The sequence below is a fragment of the Trachypithecus francoisi genome, unplaced genomic scaffold, assembly GCF_009764315.1.
Source record: "Trachypithecus francoisi isolate TF-2019V2 unplaced genomic scaffold, Tfra_2.0 Lachesis_group17, whole genome shotgun sequence".
Classification (NCBI taxonomy): Eukaryota; Metazoa; Chordata; class Mammalia; order Primates; family Cercopithecidae; genus Trachypithecus; species Trachypithecus francoisi.
Window position 1 is genome coordinate 108252338 of NW_022681462.1, and position 19299 is coordinate 108271636.

At 47.5% G+C, this 19299-nt stretch overlaps 1 protein-coding gene across 2 annotated transcripts; it reads left to right on the top strand.

The window, feature by feature from the left end:
• The first annotated feature begins 9627 nt into the window (after positions 1–9627).
• On the top strand, positions 9628–19164 carry ALKAL2 (ALK and LTK ligand 2). 2 transcript variants are annotated; one of them, XM_033176716.1, is made up of 6 exons: positions 9628–9926; positions 10578–10887; positions 12122–12175; positions 12262–12342; positions 15310–15374; positions 18581–19164. In XM_033176716.1, the coding sequence occupies exons 2-6, from the start codon at positions 10635–10637 to the stop codon at positions 18584–18586; spliced, it is 459 nt and encodes a 152-aa protein (XP_033032607.1). In that variant the 5' UTR covers positions 9628–9926; positions 10578–10634; the 3' UTR covers positions 18587–19164. The 2 variants fall into 2 exon arrangements, with proteins under 2 accessions (XP_033032607.1, XP_033032608.1); XM_033176717.1 differs by having other exon boundaries at positions 18584–19164.
• The last annotated feature ends 135 nt before the right edge of the window (positions 19165–19299 follow it).

Sequence of the window (19299 nt, forward strand, 5' to 3'; positions counted from 1 at the left end):
GAATGTTTATCAAAGGGAAGGGAAATCTCGATATGAAAGGGATGTCTGCACCCCCCAATTATTGCAGCACTATTCACAACAGCCACAATGCAGATTCAATCCAAGTTGACAGCAACAGCAGGTGAATACAGAGGAAATGTGGCAAAATACACACTGGAATACTCAGCCTTAAAAAGAAGAAAATCATGTCATTTGCAACAACATGGGTGAACCTGGAGGACATTGTGCTAAGTGAAATAAGCCAGACACAGAAAGAAAAACACCGCACGGCCTCACTTACATGTGGAAGCTAAAGAAGAGCTCACAGACGTGGTGAATGGAACAGTGGTTACAGGAGACAGTGAGGGAGTGGGGTGCTGGCGGGGGGAGCTTGGTTAACACGAACAAACCTACAATTACAAAGGAAGAAGTTCTCGTCTCCTCAGAGGGTAATTGACTGTATTTTCAAGCAGCAGAAGAGAGGATTTTGAATGCTGTCAACACAAAGAAACGAGAACTGAGGTGATGGATATGCTAATTAGACCGATTTGATGATTACACATGGTACACATGCACCAATATTTCACACTGTACCCCATAAATATGTACAATTATTACATGTCAATTTAAAAAATCCATGGGAACAAAAAGTAGAGTTGCTTTTGCCAGAGTTTTGGGGAAGAGAGAAATGATGAGCTAGTGTTTAACAGGTCCAGAGATTCTGGTCAGCATGATGGAAAGTTCTGGAATTGAACAGTGATGATGATGGTTGTACAAAATTGTGAATTTACCTGATGCCACAGGGCTGCACTCTTAAAATGGTAAAAATGGTAAGTTTTATGTTACATATGTTTTATCACAATTAAAAATAAAATAGTACATGCATTCATTTTGAGAGAAAACAAAAGTCTCCTTCTTCACTTTGAAGGTGTCAACTCCCAGCCCATAAGGACAAAGAGAAAACCTCAGAGTCATGTTTAAACATGTCTGATTTATACTGAGGACAAATTGAAGAAAGTAATTTATATTGTGAAGAGTAAACTTACGGAACTCATTGCCAAAAGAGGAGGTACAGACATAAAAATATCCAAAGACATCTACGAGAAATTGTTCATTTATTGACAGCAGCCTAACAGAACATGGAGCACGATCAGGTTTTGAGTCACCCTGAGGTTCACATCACAGCACACAAGCAGCTTTTTGTCCCACTGCCACTGTGCCCCAGTGCATTTCTGAGGACAGGAATGAGGAACTGGATGTATCTGCAGGTCCTCCCCATAGCAAAAACGCTGCACCTTGCACACACCTGGGTCCCTGCTGTGTCCAGCCCCAACCTGTGCACAGTGAGGACAACATACCTGGTGATCAGGACAGGGTCAACCCTGAGATGCCCAGTGCCTAACTGTGCACAGCGAGGAGAGTACACCTGGTTGTAAATGCAAGGTCACCCCTGAGATGCCCAGTGGTTTTACATGGTGAGGGCAGCACACCTGGTTCTCAGCACATGGTCACCTGTGAAATGCCCAGTACTTGCACGTTGTGAGGGAATCACACCGGTTGTCAGCACGGCGTCACCTCTGAGATGCCCTCCCGCTCACATGTGTAGCAACAAAAAATGTCTGGCTTAACAAGTGTCATTCTCAGCTCCCAAACACAGCAGAATAGGGTGTTGTGCTCATATTTAAAGCTTTATTTTGTATTGTGTCTCTTTTTATAAATTGTCTGTTTCTTTTTTCACGTAGGTGAAAGTTACATCTTCAATAAGCCAAGTAATAGGAACTTACTTTGCTCACCACAGTGCCTGCTCCGCCTCAAACTATGCTCAGGATGTGGCCAGCACGTGGTCAGTTTTTGCTGAATGGAGGGAAGAATTAACTTTTGGAGGCTACACATGGTCCCAAGCTCAAGGCTATGTTTTCAATGGTCCTTTTAAATGCTCTTACAGAAATGTTCATACTGGGAATGCCAATGTCAGGATGAAACAGGTGATTTCTGTAAAAGATGATTCTCTTAGGAAACCAAGACTTTCTCTACTCTCCATCCTCATCTCCATGCCCCAGTTCTGAGCCTCCTCCTTTTTTCGCCTGCATCAACTACAAATGTGGCTGTGTCCATGCTGAGGTTTCGATTCAAATACCATGTCCTCAGAGATGATTCTAAAACCACCTTATCAGATGCAGGTCCCCTCCACCCTCACCATCTTATCTCTATCTCAGCATTTGTCTCTCTCCTTCTTCCCTCTTTCTTCCGTGATCTTTTTATAACTTCCTACTATTTCATATAGTTATCTGTTTGCTGGTGTTTACCTTCTGAAGCAAGAAAACCATGCAGGAGGGACTGTCACACCTGCAGCACCTGGTGCAGTGCTGGACGTGGGGGACACTTTTCATCTCTCTGCTTAGCAACAGCATGTGACGGAAGGAGGGAAGGTCAGAAAGCCCCTGGCTTGCCTGTCTGCCCACTGGGGAGGGTGGGCAGAGGCAGGCAGGACTGGTCTGTCTACCCACGGCCCCAAACTCTTTTCCTCCATCATCCATAGCTACCTCCATAAAACACAGATCTGATCATGTTGGTCCCCTGCTCAAGGCTTGTCAATCATTTCCCACTGCCTGCAGGACGAAGTTCAGAGTACTGCAAGTGGCATTGAGAATGGCCTCTTCTCCCCTTGTCTCTCCTACACTCTGCTCCGGAAGGGGCCCCTCACACATTCCAAGCACGCTGGGACCCGGCACCTTGGCTACTTTACATGTGCCTTCCCTGCCCCCTTCATCCATAAACCAGCCTCAAGGGAGTGGCCCCCACCCTACACTCAGCCCAGTCTCCAGGAGCACACAACACATGGGACACATTGCACCAAACAATGCCGGTTTCTTGTGGACAGAATTTCTCCCTCTGTCCCCTGAGCACCTGAGGACCCAAGCAATGGCCATGGGATGTGTGAGTGAATCAAAGCTTCTTAGCACGAATTCTCCCTTCCTTCCTGGAGGTGCAGACTGTTTCTGTTTGATGTCCATTTCCAAGCATGTCCAACCTGTGGCCCACGGGTCACATGCAGCCCAGGATAGCTTTGAATGTACCCAACAGGAATTTGTAAACTTTCTTAAAACATGGCATTTCTTTGGTGATTTTTAAAAAATCTTATCAGCTATTGTTAGTGTTAATGTATTTTACATGTGGCCCAAGACAATTTTTCTTCTTCCAGTGTGGCCCAGGTAAGCCAAAAGGTTGGGCATCTCTGCCTCCGGTTTTTCCCGGGACCAGCAACTGGCCTGCGTTATACTGGTGCTGCCTATCTGCTGTGGTCTCAGTGTCTGTGTCTCCCCAAAGTGCTTGTGCTAAAACCTAATCCCAAGAGTGATGGTGTCAGGAGGTGGGGCCTTTGGGAGGTAATGGGGTCCTGAGGGTGGAGCCTGATTAATGGGATTAGTGTCCTTGAAAAAGGGACCCCAGAGAGTTCCCTTGCACCTTCCACCAAGTGAGGACTCAGTGAGAAAGCGCCATCTATGAGGAGTGCGGGCCCCACGTGAGGACTAGGTGAGAAAGCTCCATCTATGAAGAAGGCAGGCCCCATGCAAGGACTCGGAGAGAAAGCGCCATCAGTGAGGAGGGCGGGCCCCACGTGAGGACTAGGTGAGAAAGTGCCACCGGTGAGGAGGACGGGCCCTCACCAAACACTCAGTCTGCCTTGATACTGGACTTCCAGCCTGCGGAACTGAGGAATATGTTCCTGTTGTTTATAAGCTACCTGTGTATGATATATTGTTCTAGGAGCACACATGGACTAAGACAGTGTCTCAAGCACTCTGCCTAATGGACTGCATTATAATAGTGGCAAAAATATCAGAGAAAGCAGTCTTGAAATGTCCCCATGGTTTCAGGGAAGGGTCAGTTGAGCAAAACATACACTGTTCTTAACTAGGGCTATGGATTCATAGTCCTAGTATATCCCAGCCAGCCACACTTATATACCATCCTAACAGCACAGGTACCATGCCTCAGGCAGCAGCAGGGGCCCTCACGCACAGGTCTGAATCCTACTCCACTGGACTGAGCCCTCACCCACTGTTCTGAGTGCTGGTCACATGGACACTTACTAATTCAGGATATTTCAGTCCACTTCTAACTATAGATTTTCTATGCAGCTGTGAACAAGTCACCAAATTCTGATGCCCCAGACGTTCTCCAGGATTGGATAATGCTCTTTTTCATGCCATATTGTAAGGGATAAAATACAGGAAAAAATAGACCATTATGACAGCAGACACTCTGAAAGGCAGTAATAGCAATAATTGATCAGTTACAAGACATTTAAACTACACTAAAAAGTTAACATACTTTACCTTATTTAATGTTTATAAAACCTCTGAGGTTGTACATACTCCTGTCATTTTAGACATGAAGAAACTGGGCTCAAAGAAGTTGTCTTGCCCAAGTTCACACATATGTGAGCAGGAATCAGAACCTGAGCCCATTTCTGTGACTTTGAAGCCCACATCCTTTGCACTCTGCTGTGCTGTGTTCTTGAAAGAAAGTGGAGTTCAGGGGAGGTGACTCTCCATCAGTTCCTCCCACCCCCTTCCTACAGCCCCATCTTCCCAGCAGATCCAAGAGGTTCTGGTGCCTCCTCCTCAGGAGTTTGCAGATGCAGTTCCCTCTATCCAGGAGGCACCCCCATCACTGTGGTTAGCTTATCCTAGAAACAAACAAAAACATACTTTGGTAGGTGGTGCCTTTATGACACTTTGGATGTCTCTGCGATGAACCTAGATCATTGTGTGTGTCACTGCTGATCAGGATATTTGCTTTCCTGCAGAAAACCGATGGAATGCAGATATATCATTGTTGTTACTCAGCATCTATGAATATAGTTTGTTGGAATATTGTCATAGATGAGTTTGACTGTTGATGTAGCCTTTATACCAAATAAAAGGGTTTTTTAAAATATGTTGATGATGGGTGTGTTCTTTCAAATTTATTCTTACTGCTTTCATCAAAAGATGTCAGATTGGTGCCTCCAAATGGCAAGTAAGCATCACAGTGTTTTTAGATTTTAGAACTAAAATTCAGTTTGAAGGAACAAGGTAAAGTCCATACTTCCTTTAAGCCTTTCCCCATGAAAAGTCCTCTTTATCTTGGCCATGGAACAATAAATTTTTTAAAAAAGCAAAGCAGCCATGCTATCTTATCCCAACCCTTTAAATAAAACTTTCACCTGATTTCTGCATAGCAGCGTGCATTTGCAGATGCAAACGCGGTGTTGAAGAATGGGACGGCGGTAGATGACCATGTTTTTGGAATCATCTTCCTCCCTGAAGGGGAGAAGCGTTACACAGAATGCTGCACTTCATTGATCTAGAATAAGCTGCAGATATCATGCATACATTTTCACTTATAAGAGTCTATATTTATTACATTTATACCAGGAAAATTAATCCTGTTAGAAAGCTTGTCTTCCTAAATGCTTTAAACACTGTTTAGTACGTGCCTAGCATACTAATAGCATTTTGATAGCTTGAAAAAAAAAAAAGAATTGGTAAATATTAAAGAGTAAGCAATATTTATCATACATGATGCTATCCTTTATGAAAGGTGATTATTTTATTCTACGATACGAACTTCATTAGATTTTTTTTTTTTTTTTTTTGAGGCGGAGTCTCGCTCTGTCGCCCGGACTGGAGTGCAGTGGCCGGATCTCAGCTCACTGCAAGCTCCGCCTCCCGGGTTTCCGCCATTCTCCTGCCTCAGCCTCCCGAGTAGCTGGGACTACAGGCGCCCGCCACCTCGTCCGGCTAGTTTTTGTATTTTTAGTAGAGACGGGGTTTCACCGTATTAGCCAGGATGGTCTCGATCTCCTGACCTCGTGATCCGCCCGTCTCGGCCTCCCAAAGTGCTGGGATTACAGGCTTGAGCCACCGCGCCCGGCCCATTAGATTGTTAAATGATTGACATAATGACTGAAAAATATAACAATTCATTTTAAAGCATGTGGTTAATACATACGTATTTTAGAAGTCTTTGAAGGCAGCTAATATTCATCTAAAATTAAATACGTACCCTCTGGATGAAGAAAAAAATGACTGCAGTCAAAACATCAGAACTTTTTGGGAGGCCGAGGCAGGCAGATCATGAGTTCAGGAGATCGAGACCATCCTGGCTAACACGGTGAGACCCTGTCTCAACTAAAAGTACAAAAATATTAGCCGGGTGTGGTGGCAGGCGCCTGTAGTCCCAGCTACTCCGGAGGCTGAGGCAGGAGAATGATGTGAACCCGGGAGGCGGAGCTTGCAGTGAGCTGAGATGGCGCCACTGCACTCCAGCCTGGGAGACAGCCAGACTCAGTCGCAAACAAAACAAAACAAAACATCAGAACTTTAACCTGTTTATGAATTGAAAAAAATAACTCACCCATCTCATGACCTATACATAGCACTCTTAGAGTAGATTAAATACAGGTTTTTATTTTTTTCTCTGCTTGGTTTTCTTTCTATGATCCAACACAGTTTTCTCAAAAAGATAACCAACTAAATCAAATCTAGAAAAAAACTTTTTTCCAGTAATCCTAGAACATAGTTTGTTGCTAATTTTGCCTCTTTTCTTTTTGGCTTCCTGGACCCTTGACAGTAGAATGTTGTTCACGTTCTAAAGGAAGGAATTAAATGATTTAATATGAACATATCACCTCTTCTTGTCTGCAAATAGATGGTGAAACTCATAGTGATGATCTCAAGTGAATTATCTTCAGCTTTTTGTAGGGAACACAGCATCTTGTTTTTTTTTTTTTTTTTTTTTTTTTTTTGAGACGGAGTCTCGCTCTGTCGCCCAGGCTGGAGTGCAGTGGCCGGATCTCAGCTCACTGCAAGCTCCGCCTCCCGGGTTCCCGCCATTCTCCTGCCTCAGCCTCCCGAGTAGCTGGGACTACAGGCGCCCGCCACCTCGCCCGGCTAGTTTTTTGTATTTTTTAGTAGAGACGGGGTTTCACCATGTTAGCCAGGATGGTCTCGATCTCCTGACCTCGTGATCCGCCCGTCTCGGCCTCCCAAAGTGCTGGGATTACAGGCTTGAGCCACCGCGCCCGGCCAGCATCTTGTTTTAAGACTTGTTTTGGTAATAATTTTAGTATTATGTAATTTTAGAGTTTGGAGACCAACTAGCCCAATCACCTCATTTTACACAAAAAGTAGAGGAGAGACTAAGCGATTTGTTAAATACAGCTTCATATGTTCATCTTCACTGGGATGCTTTACTTTGCATTAACCGGCATAGCCAATGGATTTAGCAGATCAGACTGTACTGACACAACACAGCTGATTCTTGAACAACACGGGTTTGAAGGGGTCCACTTACAGATTTTTTTTTCAAACGTGGGTCGAAAACACAGCAGCTGGAGGATGCGAAACGCACGCAGAGGGAGGGCAACTTTCCGTATTTGCGTGCTCCACAGGCCCATTGTGGGACCTGAATGTACTTGGATTTCGGTATCTGCTGGAACCAGTCTCACGCTATACCAAGGGATGACTGCACACGTATTTCTGGTGACTGGAGAACTCCAAGGGGTTCATCTTGACAATACCATTAACTTAAAAGTTCAATAAAGATGAACAAATCAGTGGTACACTCTAAGTTTGTTAAAATCTGTAAAATTTGTTTCTGTAATATAAAATGAGCAGCACCTAGATAATTTTAGCACAGAACTTTGTAAAAACAAATGAACACATAAATTGCCTGACTCTTAATTGTAAGACCTCATTAATCCAAAGACCAACCAAGCATCAGCTCTGCTGCTGTTGATTATCCACCAAACCTCTGCTGAGATGGGCAAAAGTCTTGGCCCACACTTGGATGGTAGAAAGGGCTCGTTCAAGGAATCCATTTTTCCCAATAAAAACTGCAAAAGAAAAGAGATAATATTAATTACTAGCAAGGCTTCCTCGGTAGGTAGAATTTGTGTGTGTGTTGCAGGGGGAATAGATCCTACTGGTATTTTATAGAAGAAATTTAGCTTTTGATTGTATAAAATACTATTCTAATAGAGTCTACGTAAATTTAAAATACGTGAAAATGTGTTTTCTTCTTTTTAACATACAAAGCTTTTTGAAAAACTGTCTTACACCAAGCTATTTTACAACAGTAAAATCTTCTCATGGTTCTATTTTTCTGGGAACTGCGGTGTCCACCAGCCGGTGGGCCCTGCGAGCAGGACAGGGAGCAGGGCCGGGGAGGGCCGGTTCCATCGCCAGGCGTCGCTCTCGCCAGAGGAACTCAAGTGTCTAAAGGGAAAGGGAGAAAGGAAAAATGCCTCCTTTGAAGTGCCTAAGGTCTGTTTGACATAAAATTTTACTTTTTTTCTGAGTGCATTTTAGCAGAAATGTTCACATTTCAGTCATGTTGCTTGCAAAAAGAAAAAGAAGAAAAGCCTCGCTGTGAAATCAAACCATCTGTTTTTTAAGGGAGCGGAGAGAACGCACATCCCAAGGGCGTGGGGCGGGGTCCTGAACAGGCATATTTCATATCTTCCCTCTCCACGTTGCCTCCTTGCCCAGTTCTGCCGGACACTTTCTCCTCCTAAGGAAATAGACCCGGTGCAGGAGGAGAGAAAGGACGCGGAGACGGGCGCAGACCGGGCCTCGCCGAGAGCTCAGGGGACCGGGGCGCGCAGCCTCCAGCCCGCACCGCCCGCGCGCACGTGCGCCTGGGCCAGCACCTTCCCGCCGCGGTCCCGCGGCTGCCGCGATCCTGGTGCAGGCCTTTAATTCTCGCCCACTCCGCCTCTCTGATTGTGCTCAGAACACCTTTCCCAACCAGATCGCGGACTTGGAAGACGTCCAGCTCTTGCCCAGAAAGCACCAATCGAATGGGAAAGTGCGCAACTGATGGATAATACATTTTACAAGAATAAAACAAAAGAGGCAAATTGCTGAACTTTCACAGATGTGCCGGGCTTCAGCCAAAGAGCCAAACTTTCTTAAAGACGAGCCCGGGAGGCAAGTGCCCTCCTGTGGGCTTTCCCTGCCGGGGCGCGAGGTACCTGCCGGCCGAGGGTCCAGCGCAGAGGAGCGCGCAGGCGGCGCGGTCCCTGCGGGGGAGGGACCTTCGCTAGTCCTGTCGCGGGGGGTCTGGGGAGGCGGTGCAAGCCCGCCCCGCTCGCCCACCTCCTGCCTCCTGGCCACCCCGCTTCGGGGACCCGGCCTTGGGGACCCGAACCTGGGGACTGGGCTCGGGCGAGGCAGACCCCTCGGGGTCCCGAGAGCGGATCCCTCCAAAACGGATGGACTCTAATTGACTTATTAAAAGTCGAAGCAATCGGGCAGCTCCCTTTTTAATAGCCCAAGATCTACATTTAGACAAAAACAGAACCGAGTTCCTGGTAAAGGCGTTTCTTCTCATCCTGTCACAAGTGACAGGAACGGAGGGAAACAGGCTGGGGGAGGGGCGGGGGGAGGACAAAGGGGGGAAGAGGAGGAGACGGGGAGTGGGGGAAGGTGGGGCAGGAGAGGAGACGGGAGACGGGGAAGGTGGGGAGGAAAGGGGCGCGGGAGACGGGGCGCGGGCGAGGGGGAGACGCGGTGGAGATGCGGTGGGGGGACAGGGCGGGGGCGGGGGCGGATTGGGAGGGGGGCGGGAGACGGGGGGGAGGCGAGAGCGAGGTGAGGCGGGGGTACTGACGAAGATCCGCATGGGGGTACGAACACTTCAGCGGCTTCTAATTAAAGCCCCGCTCGGAGCCCTCGGGGACCCGCCTGACGTCGGCGGGCGCGGGGATAAGAAGCGCCCCGAGGTCCGAGGCGGGAGTCGGAGCCGGCGCACCCCAGGGCGGCCGCGGGTCCAGCGCTCGGAGCGGCGGAGTCCCCGCGTCCCGTGCGCTCCGCCCGCCGGGCATGGAGTAGTGGCGAAGCTCGGGGCGCGGGGACAGACGTGCGCACAGACGGCGGCGACTCCGGCGGCTCCAGGTAACCGACCCGGCTCCGACGCGCAGGTGGCTCCGCGGTGGCGCGGGGCAGGTCCGGGCGGGCGCAGCCGCCCGGAGGCGGAGGGGCTTCCAGCACGTGGCGCGGCCGGGGCCATCGCGAGGGTCCGCACCCGGCCTCCTCCGTGGGCTTCGGGGACTCGGCGCCCGCCGGCGACCACCGCACAAAGGCAACGCTGGAAACTTGAGCGCTGCCGCCGGGCCGGCGCGCGGCGCCGCGTTCTTGGAGAGAGGTGGGCGCGGGGGCGCGGCCCCTCCGAGGTCCACCCGCGGCCGGGAGCTGCCTGGCACCCGCGGCTTCCGAAGGGGAAAGAAAGTTGTGCCCGCGCCAGGCGCAGCGCGCTCGGCGGACGCGGCCTTTCGGGCGAAAGTTAGGAGGGGCCGGGCGGGCGGGCGGGTTCCGGGGGCTCCTTTCGGCACCAGCGGCGGTCGCTCCCCGTGGGCGGGACCTCGGGCGGGATCGTCGAGGAGACCGCGGCCCCCTCACCTGCCGGCTTGTTCCTCGGGGTCCGCGGAGGTGCAGGGCCGGGTCCAGCGCCAGCGGCTCCTCCCGCCTCCCCTCCCCCCCGCCCCGCACTCCGTCCCCCTCCCCCGCTGACTTTCTCTCCGGCCCCCCGCGCCCCTTCTCCCGCAGCGAGCCCAGCTCCCGGCGCGTGTCGGAGTCTCCCAGCCCCGCGGCCCCGAGCGCACGATGCGCGGACCCGGGCGCCCCCTCCTCCTGGGGCTGCTGCTGGTGCTGGGGGCGGCGGGGCGCGGCCGGGGGGGCGCGGAGCCCCGGGAGCCGGCGGACGGGCAGGCGCTGCTGCGGCTGGTGGTGGAGCTCGTCCAGGAGCTGCGGAAGCACCACTCGGCGGAGCACAAGGGCCTGCAGCTCCTCGGGCGGGACTGCGCCCTGGGCCGCGCGGAGGCGGCGGGGCTGGGGCCTTCGCCGGAGCAGCGAGTGGGTGAGTGGGGCCGAGCGCGCCCGAGGGCCGGGGCTGCTGGGAAATAGAATTGTCTTTGAGAAACACGTTTCAAAAAGAGACATCAATTTTGACCATTGAACAGCAGAATTCCTTTTTTTTTTTTTTTTTTTTTTAAGAAAAAGAAAATAGCAGCAATAGGTCCGCGCATGAGGCCTGGCAGAGAAGCGCCCGGTCTCCTCCTGGCGCGTGTGAGCTGCTGTGCGGGTTGGTGCTTTCCGCACGGAACTGTCACCCGTCACTTTGGAAATGGAAGCATTTCCAGCAAAGCGTTCCCAACTGAGAAGGAAGCATCCAGGCTCCTTCGTGGCCCTGCCCAGAGTGGTGGCCCACGGGGAATTTCCCAGGAAAGCATGAAAGCTTCTAATGCTTTTGTGACACAATCAGGTCAAATATGATAAGGTCCGTTTCACCCCGGCCGCGTCAAGTTAGGAATGAATGAAGACTCTCACTAGGGGGATGCCCAGCGAGGGATGCCAATGCTCCTCTTCAGAGGGCCTGACTTCACACACAGTCGGGGCTCAGCCAGGAGCCCTGAACGGGGCAGTGAAGATGGAGAGGGTTGTAAACACGCAAAACAAAGCTGAACTCAAGAACACCCGCAGGGTTCTCCCCACCCACTGTCTGCGGAGAACCCTGGTGGTAGAAGTTTGCCTTACTGAGTCTTTCCCTAGGATTCTTACCCTACAAACCAGGTTAATGCATATTCCCACTAATTTACACCTCACTGAAACGTGGTCTTTTAATCCTTATTCTAAATATTTATCTAGAAAAATTAATATTCTATAACCCATTTTTGTTTGAAGGGTCAAGGGTTCTCTAAAAACTTTGAAATGTGGGATTTGATTCCCAAGGTCCTCAAAATTAAAGTGCCTAAAAGTGACTTATTCACTAGAAGTTAAATGTTTAAAAGAAAAAAAGTTTTCTTACCTCTGTCACTTCGTGGTCTCTGTCTGCATCCCATGGGGTAGAGAGCAGACATAACCCTGGAGTTTCAGGAGTAGTTACTGTTATTTCAAGGAAAGTAAATGTCCCTGATACTGACTGAGTCTTCTTCACTGTCGTGTGTTGCAATCCAGGGCCCCAGCCTTTTTTATTTTGTGTAAAGCAACTTGGCTAATGTGGAGTTTCTAATTTTCTTCAACGTTCACTTAAGATCACATTTTTAAAAAATGCTTCCTTCAGGTAATATACTACTTTATTTTCCCTGAAACAGAAATTGTTCCTCGAGATCTGAGGATGAAGGACAAGTTTCTAAAACACCTTACAGGTAAGTTTCCTCCTCGTTCCTCACCTCTCCCAGAGTTCCTTTGCACCTGTGAGTCTTCATGATCTGTTTCTTCTTCCATGTTCCAGGCCCTCTTTATTTTAGTCCAAAGTGCAGCAAACACTTCCATAGACTTTATCACAACACCAGAGACTGCACCATTCCTGCATGTAAGTAACAGCATTGAATTTTTACAAAATGCAAGCGCAGTGCAGGCAGCGGTTCCCACCTCTTTCCATTTCCTCATATAGGCCCCTGCCTTCTTAGCTCAAATTTGCCTATTCCTTCCTCACTATGGAGTTAGGGGCCAAGATGGCCAGACCACTGCAGAAGATAACTAACTTCTGCATCAGCTAACGCCAAACTGGAAATTATTTACAGTCACTGGAATAATAGGCTCTTGGGATGGGCTGAACTCCGATTCTCCTTCTGTTGTTAATTCTCCTCCAATGCCCATGTTTGTGCATACTCGACTATGGCAGTCAAACAGATGTTAAGAATGAGTTGCTAAAATGACTCCAAGAATCAGATTGACCTGGATCATCACCACTGCTCTGAGCAGACTTTTTCCTCCCATCAGTAATTATAACCTCATCACCCAAGAATTTCATTGTGATTTCAAAACTGTTTCTCTGGCTGGTTCCATCACTCCTTCAGAAATGCAGAGCTGCCCTTATCAACCTAGCTCTCAGCAGTAGCTTTCTCTCCTGTTTATTTTCAGTCTTCCTAACCTGCTTCTGGCTATTCATTCATAACAAAACATTTTATTTCTCCAAAAGTAGCTCCTTGTTCTCTTCACTGAAACCTTATTAGCTACAGTGATAGGGCCCTAACCCATTTTTTTAAAATTCAGACTCCAACTTTCATTTCATTTAAGGCTTACAGAAAAGTCACGCAGAGACACTAGGCATCCTGCTAACTGCTGTCATCAGGGCTCTCCAGCCGGACCAGGCAGCAGACCAGACTTGCTGTCCTGCCTTCCCCCTCCAAAAACAAACAAAAAGCCAGTGTACACAAAGAATAAGTGCTTTTCTTTGTTTAGGCAGCAAAATTACTTCAAATAATAATAACCATCATTTATAGGGCTTCTTCTGTGAGCCAGGTGCATGCCAATGAAGCTTAGCCCACTGAAGTAGTACCACCAGCACGTTTTGGACAAGGCTGAGGCACATGCATGCTTAGCATTCGCACCAACAGCACGAAGACACATGGAACGCAGCCTAGGCCCCTCTGACCATGGCTTTAGCGACACCATCCTCACGCCAAGGCCAGCAGCACACACTTCCTGAAGAGTTTCGTTTTCATATTCTTGGTGCTGGGCCCCACCCCTCCATGTGGACCTGGCACACTAGTACTGTTTTCTTCTTTTGGAATGTAATCACCTGTTTGGGAATCATTAATGTGGCTCTTGGGGCCAGAAAATTTTATCATTTGTATTGTTTTGATGTGCATATATTTTAATTACATATTTCCTTACAGTAATAGGATCACAGATTCCAAATTTGGAAGTGACCTCTGAGTCATTCAATCTCATCTCTTCATTTATGGATAAGGAATTGCTTTTGCGCTGTCAGATATCAGCAAAGATAAGGCACAGATCTCATGGTTGACTCTGCAGGCCTTTTTCCAGGGCATCAAGCTGCGCCCCCATTCGATACCTCCTTTTGCTCACAGCAGCTCGGCTTTGTGATACTAAGCTCCTGATCACAGCTCAGCCTGGGCCATGGAGAGGGAGAAGGCTGAGAGATCTGTGCCTTAAGATGGGAGGCTACTTTGTTGCTTTCTGCCTTTTCTTAGCCCATAAAGAACTGGAGAGCTGAAGTTGGACCACTTTTTTACTGCATTAGGCTGTATAAAAGAAAGTCCTTGGGATCCTGGAATATCAGACCTGAAGGAACTTAGTATCTTCTCAAAGTGTGGTCCTATGGGGAGCTTGCTGGGAAAGCAGAAGTAAGTCCCATCTAGACTTGTTGAACAAAGTCTGCATTTTAGTAAGATCCCCAGATGATTGGTCTGCACATGAAGGTTAGCAAGACATTGCTGAAAACACCTGGGTTAAGCAGGATGTGGTCAGCTGGGACCCTGGACATGACACAAGTGGAAGTCTTTACAATTCATTGATTAGATCAGCCACTGAAATCACACAATCCACTGCATTCATGATGTGGAATCTGTTTAGGAAAACTACATTCTAAAAGGCATGATGCTGCTTGTGAAAGAGAAAGCCAGGCGTTCAGATGACCCAGGGCCACTGTTTGGGCATGCTTTTTCCCTATGAAAAACATTTTCTGTTTGAAAAATGCCTAACAATATGTGCCATAAATATTTAGGAGGTATATTTTTGGAAGTAGAGCTGGCTACTTATCTAACATATTGTATACATTTATCATTGTCAGTCTACCCGTTCAACTCAGATTTTCAGTTGGGTATAAATTCTTCCTTTTAATAGGATTTTTCTATTCTTCAGAAATAAACTGTAATAATTTACAAACAATTTCAGCTTTCCATAGATCTTCACCCTGAGGACATATTTTCCCTTATGGCCATGACCACTACACCTTCTCAATTTCCACAGGCAGCATGGCCAGAATAGTGGAATGGGAGGCTGTGTACGATACCAAGGAGTATCAGTCTCCGCTTAGAAATGGGCACATTGCTTCCGCTCGCCATCCACTCCAGGCCTCTGCTCTGCTGACTTTTGACCCACTTTCTTTAGAATTTACAGGCAGAAGGCTTTGTCCCATGGTCAACTCAAGTTGGGATTCAGCCTGCACATGACCCAAAAGTAGCACAAGGGTATGGAAGGATTGTCACGTAGGAAGCAAAATGAAGTTATTTCTGAGAGAAGCAATGGGCAGCCAGCTCAGCCGTGCAGTCTGCGTGTCTGTCCCTCCTCCCTCCGCAGCCCCACTTACATCATCCCACTTCTGCCATTGAAGCTTAAGCCCTTGAAGTACCATAAATTATTAAGTCAACAACTTAGAACCCATGCCTGCAGATTAGACTCCGTATTGCTTCCAGGGAATTCAGATATTTAAAGAAATAAATGGCTTTAGTAGCTGATATACTTGCAAAAAAAAGTGATTTATTTGTTTTTTAAGTAACTGACAAGGGTCTGTGATTTATTTTCACCATAGACTATAAAAGATGTGCCAGGCTTCTTACCCGGCTGGCTGTCAGTCCAGTTTGCATGGAGGATAAGGTAAGCCTGGACAGAAGCGCACTGGAGCGCATACCAAAGACGGGAATCCTGCTTGGGACATGAAAACTTCATGGGAGTTTAGGAACACTCATTCTTTGCCTGAGGTAGCCGTATTCTAAGTAGAGATGGTCCAACACTTATCTCAGTGCTGAAAGCCGCCCTACTGGCCTGTCTACACTGCCCAGGCAGCTGTTGTTAACTGCTCACCGCATGGCACATGGGCACTGAGTGGGTCCTGCTCTGAAACACAGCAAATCAGCCAGTTTCAGCATATGACTGAGTGCATGAGCCAGGAACAGACTAAAACTGACCCTGTTTACTTTGAGACATTCATTCATTAACACTCACAAGTTGAGTAGATGACCAACATTGTCCATGTAAATTCAAATGATCACATCTGGTAAATGTTTGAGTTGTAGTCTATCATGACAAAAAGCTCATAAAGAACAGCTATCCTCTTTAAATGTTTCTATCAATGGTTTTTTTTTTTTCATAGCCTCTAATAGTAAAAACATAAATGCATAACACATTTATGAACTGAACTTTGTACCTGGGCCCCTCGAGGGCTGATATGCAACATGTAACACCAACCATCAGCGGATGTTTTGAAGGGTAAGGTTTTATTTTCCTGACACAAATGCCACAGAATTCAGTCACGTTAGACAGCAGGATGCCACTGTAATTTCACCAACTTTATACTTACTACATATCTTGTGTGTGTGGGCACTGCCAGATGCTGGCTGCACCAGCACAAGACAGACAGGCTTCCTGCCCATTGATAGCTGTTCAGAGCACATTCATGAAAAGGGAATATTTTTCTAGTGGTTACTCGAGTTTGTCTCATGTAAAATGGATGAGGGTAGGGTAGTGCTCTTTCCTATACAGATGTGCTCTCTACGGAGAAGCAGTGCTTATGAATATTTAGGTAGCAGCAGCAGAAAGGTTGCGTGCACGACCCCAACAGCAGCAGGAAGCATCTTTCCCAGTAGAAGAAACTGCTGCTAATGAGAGGAATGGCACTGGGGGAGGCAGGCCGGTGGGTAATGGCGGGTTGAGGCTGCGTTTTGCACAGTTTCACTGCACTTTTTCTTTGGAGATAGTGAAGGTTTCAATGCCAGGCAAAGCTGGGAAGTGCTGTGTAGTAATGTCCCCCCAGGTCCCTCCTCTTTCCAGTTCTCTCGAGCTGCTTATCCACTGCCTGTATGTCACACGGACTTTCTTCTCTTTAAATCAGTGAACAGATGTATATTCCTGTCACCCAAGGTGATATGCCAGGGGAGATGAGATTTTTTTTTGAAGGTATTTCTTTATAATTAAATCCCATTGTTCCCAGAGATGAGCCAGGGACATCCTTGGAAATTTTCCACTTACTTACAAGTGAGGAGAGCCAGTTCCCCACTGTTTTAGCCACTCGAAGAGCTACTCTGTCTACATGTCCATTAGCCAACCCCTGCCTCCCCTCTGCTGGCTGCTGCTGGAGGCAGCTGCAGTTACACTGAAGAACGTGGTCATTTCAGTGGGACTCAGGCTCCTGGATGGGTCTCTGCACGGCACTTCATGCTTCGCAAATGCCACAGTGATGCCCCGCAGAAAAGCTGTGGCGGAATCCCCTCGATAGTCTCCAGCACCCTTTACATCACTCTCCCCATCACCGGACAACCACATCAGAGCCTGACTGACGATGAGATGCAGGTAAAGGTAACAGGGCAAGGCCCAGGCTCGCAAGCTTCTGTTCCCAAAAGGCCACCTGCTTGACAGCCACAGGTGTCACAGCTGTAACTGGGTTCATTTTGGCCAAGACACAGGTATAGCTTAAAACACTGATACCCTCTTAACTATAATTTCATAACTTCTATTTTTATTTATTTATTTATTTATTTTGAGATGGAGTCTCGCTCTGTCGCCCGGGCTGGAGTGCAGGGGCTGGATCTCAGCTCACTGCAAGCTCCGCCTCCCGGGTTCCCGCCATTCTCCTGCCTCAGCCTCCTGAGTAGCTGGGACTACAGGCGCCCGCCACCTCGCCCGGCTAGTTTTTGTATTTTTAGCAGAGACGGGGTTTCACCGTGTTAGCCAGGATGGTCTCGATCTCCTGACCTCGTGATCCGCCCGTCTCGGCCTCCCAAAGTGCTGGGATTACAGGCTTGAGCCACCGCGCCCGGCCAACTTCTATTTTTTTAAAGATACTTTCTTCAAATTCCAAAAGTTTTAAACGGCAACAGCAAACTGTTACCTGGCTAGTCACCACAGTGTAGATACAGTCCGGGGTCTCTCTGTGCTTTGCAGACCTCAGTGAGACACCAGAGGGCAGGGCAGGCATCCCAGGGTGCCCACACTAGTGCGACGGTGTGGCATCAGGAAGGCTCTGCAGTCCCGGTTCTGCTGCTTAACAACCTGCCACACGCACTTCTGTCCTGACACACAAGGACGGCAGGGCAAGACTGCAAACCATGACCTTGTCTTTGTAAAGAAAGGCCCAGAGCCTGAGAAAAGCAGGTGTTTAGCAGGAAGGCTCTGCCCTCATCTCAGAGCAAATCCATTTGCCGCATTCTGAAGCTCATTAATAGACCTCTTGAGGCCAAAGAGAACAATGTCCCCACCTACCCTCCCTAACAGTCACAGACGCCCTTCACTGTGGGAATTCCAGGTCAGTCAGAAGCCTGAGCTCTGGAATATGGTCAAAGAAAAGGAGTTCTGAGTAGTGAGTGCCCAGTGCACTCTCCCAAATGCAGCCTTATCTTAGTAACCTTGAAGTTTATCATTCTTTTAAAAATAAACAGAATACCAATGGTTTAGTTATTCCAACAAAGAATGCTAGAAACAACTGTCTAATCTTGATTATTAGCTTTACCAACTCTGTGAACACTGAGGTTGCAGAACTGCCAGGTAAATCCCTGTGGCCTGGACTACTGAGGATTCTGATAGCACATGTAAGACTAAGCACTCTTCTTCAAGCTTTAATAAGCATCCACATGTATCTGTGATGACTTTCATTGCTTTAGCATCGCAGCCATGTAGTAAGTGCACAAAGAAGTTATTTTTCAAAATACAAGAGACTACACTTTTTGGAACACAGAGACATACAGACGCACTCTGAGACTGCCTATGTTTATACACATGTTGTATCCCCTAACTGAAGTGACAGGTCTTCTGGAATTCACAGGAAGAAGTGTGGATAGTCACATCAAACGCAATGTATTTGTTTTCAGCAGTGAGCAGACTGTACAGGAGCAGCACACCAGGGGCCACGAGAAGTGCCTTGGAAACCAACAGGGAAACACAACTATCTTTATACACATCCCCTCATGGACAAAAGATTTATTTTTGCAGACAGACTCTTCCATAAGTCCTTTGAGTTTTGTATGTTGTTGACACTGTTTGCAGATACATATTCGATAAATCAGTGTATTGACAGTGATATCTGTCACTCTTATTTTAAAAACAACCACAAAAGGAATGCTCCACGTTTGATGTGTAGTGCTATAAAACACAGAGAATATTTCATTTTCTTGATTAGGTGAAATCACAAAAAATGTTTCTTTAGAAACGTAAGCAGAATCTTAAAGTATATTTTCATATAACATAATTTAATATTCCGTATTACTTTCACTGTTAAATTCTCAGAGTATTACTCAGAATGGCATGAAAAATTAAAATTTTGGTCATGTTTTAGGAACAGTGGAGTGTAAATCTGTGGCTAATTCTGTCGGTCCTTTGTATAATAAATGTAAAATAGTATTCCAGCTATTGTGCAATATGTAAATACTGTAAATAAACACAAGTAATAAATGAAGTGTTTGTTATAATGACTAGTCTTCAAAGTGACTCTCTACCTCTCTAACAGGTTCACTGTTGGGAATTCGTGACTTCAGATTTACTGAGACCATGACACTGGCAAAAGGTCACAGAATATAAAAGTCATAAACAA

Coding starts and splice junctions, on each gene's coding strand:
- ALKAL2 (XM_033176716.1), top strand. CDS start 10,635: ATGCGCGGACCCGGGCGCCCCCTCCTCCTGGGGCTGCTGCTGGTGCTG. Junction 12,176..12,261: donor GTTTCTAAAACACCTTACAG/GTAAGTTTCCTC, acceptor TCCATGTTCCAG/GCCCTCTTTATTTTAGTCCA. Junction 12,343..15,309: donor AGACTGCACCATTCCTGCAT/GTAAGTAACAGC, acceptor TTTTCACCATAG/ACTATAAAAGATGTGCCAGG.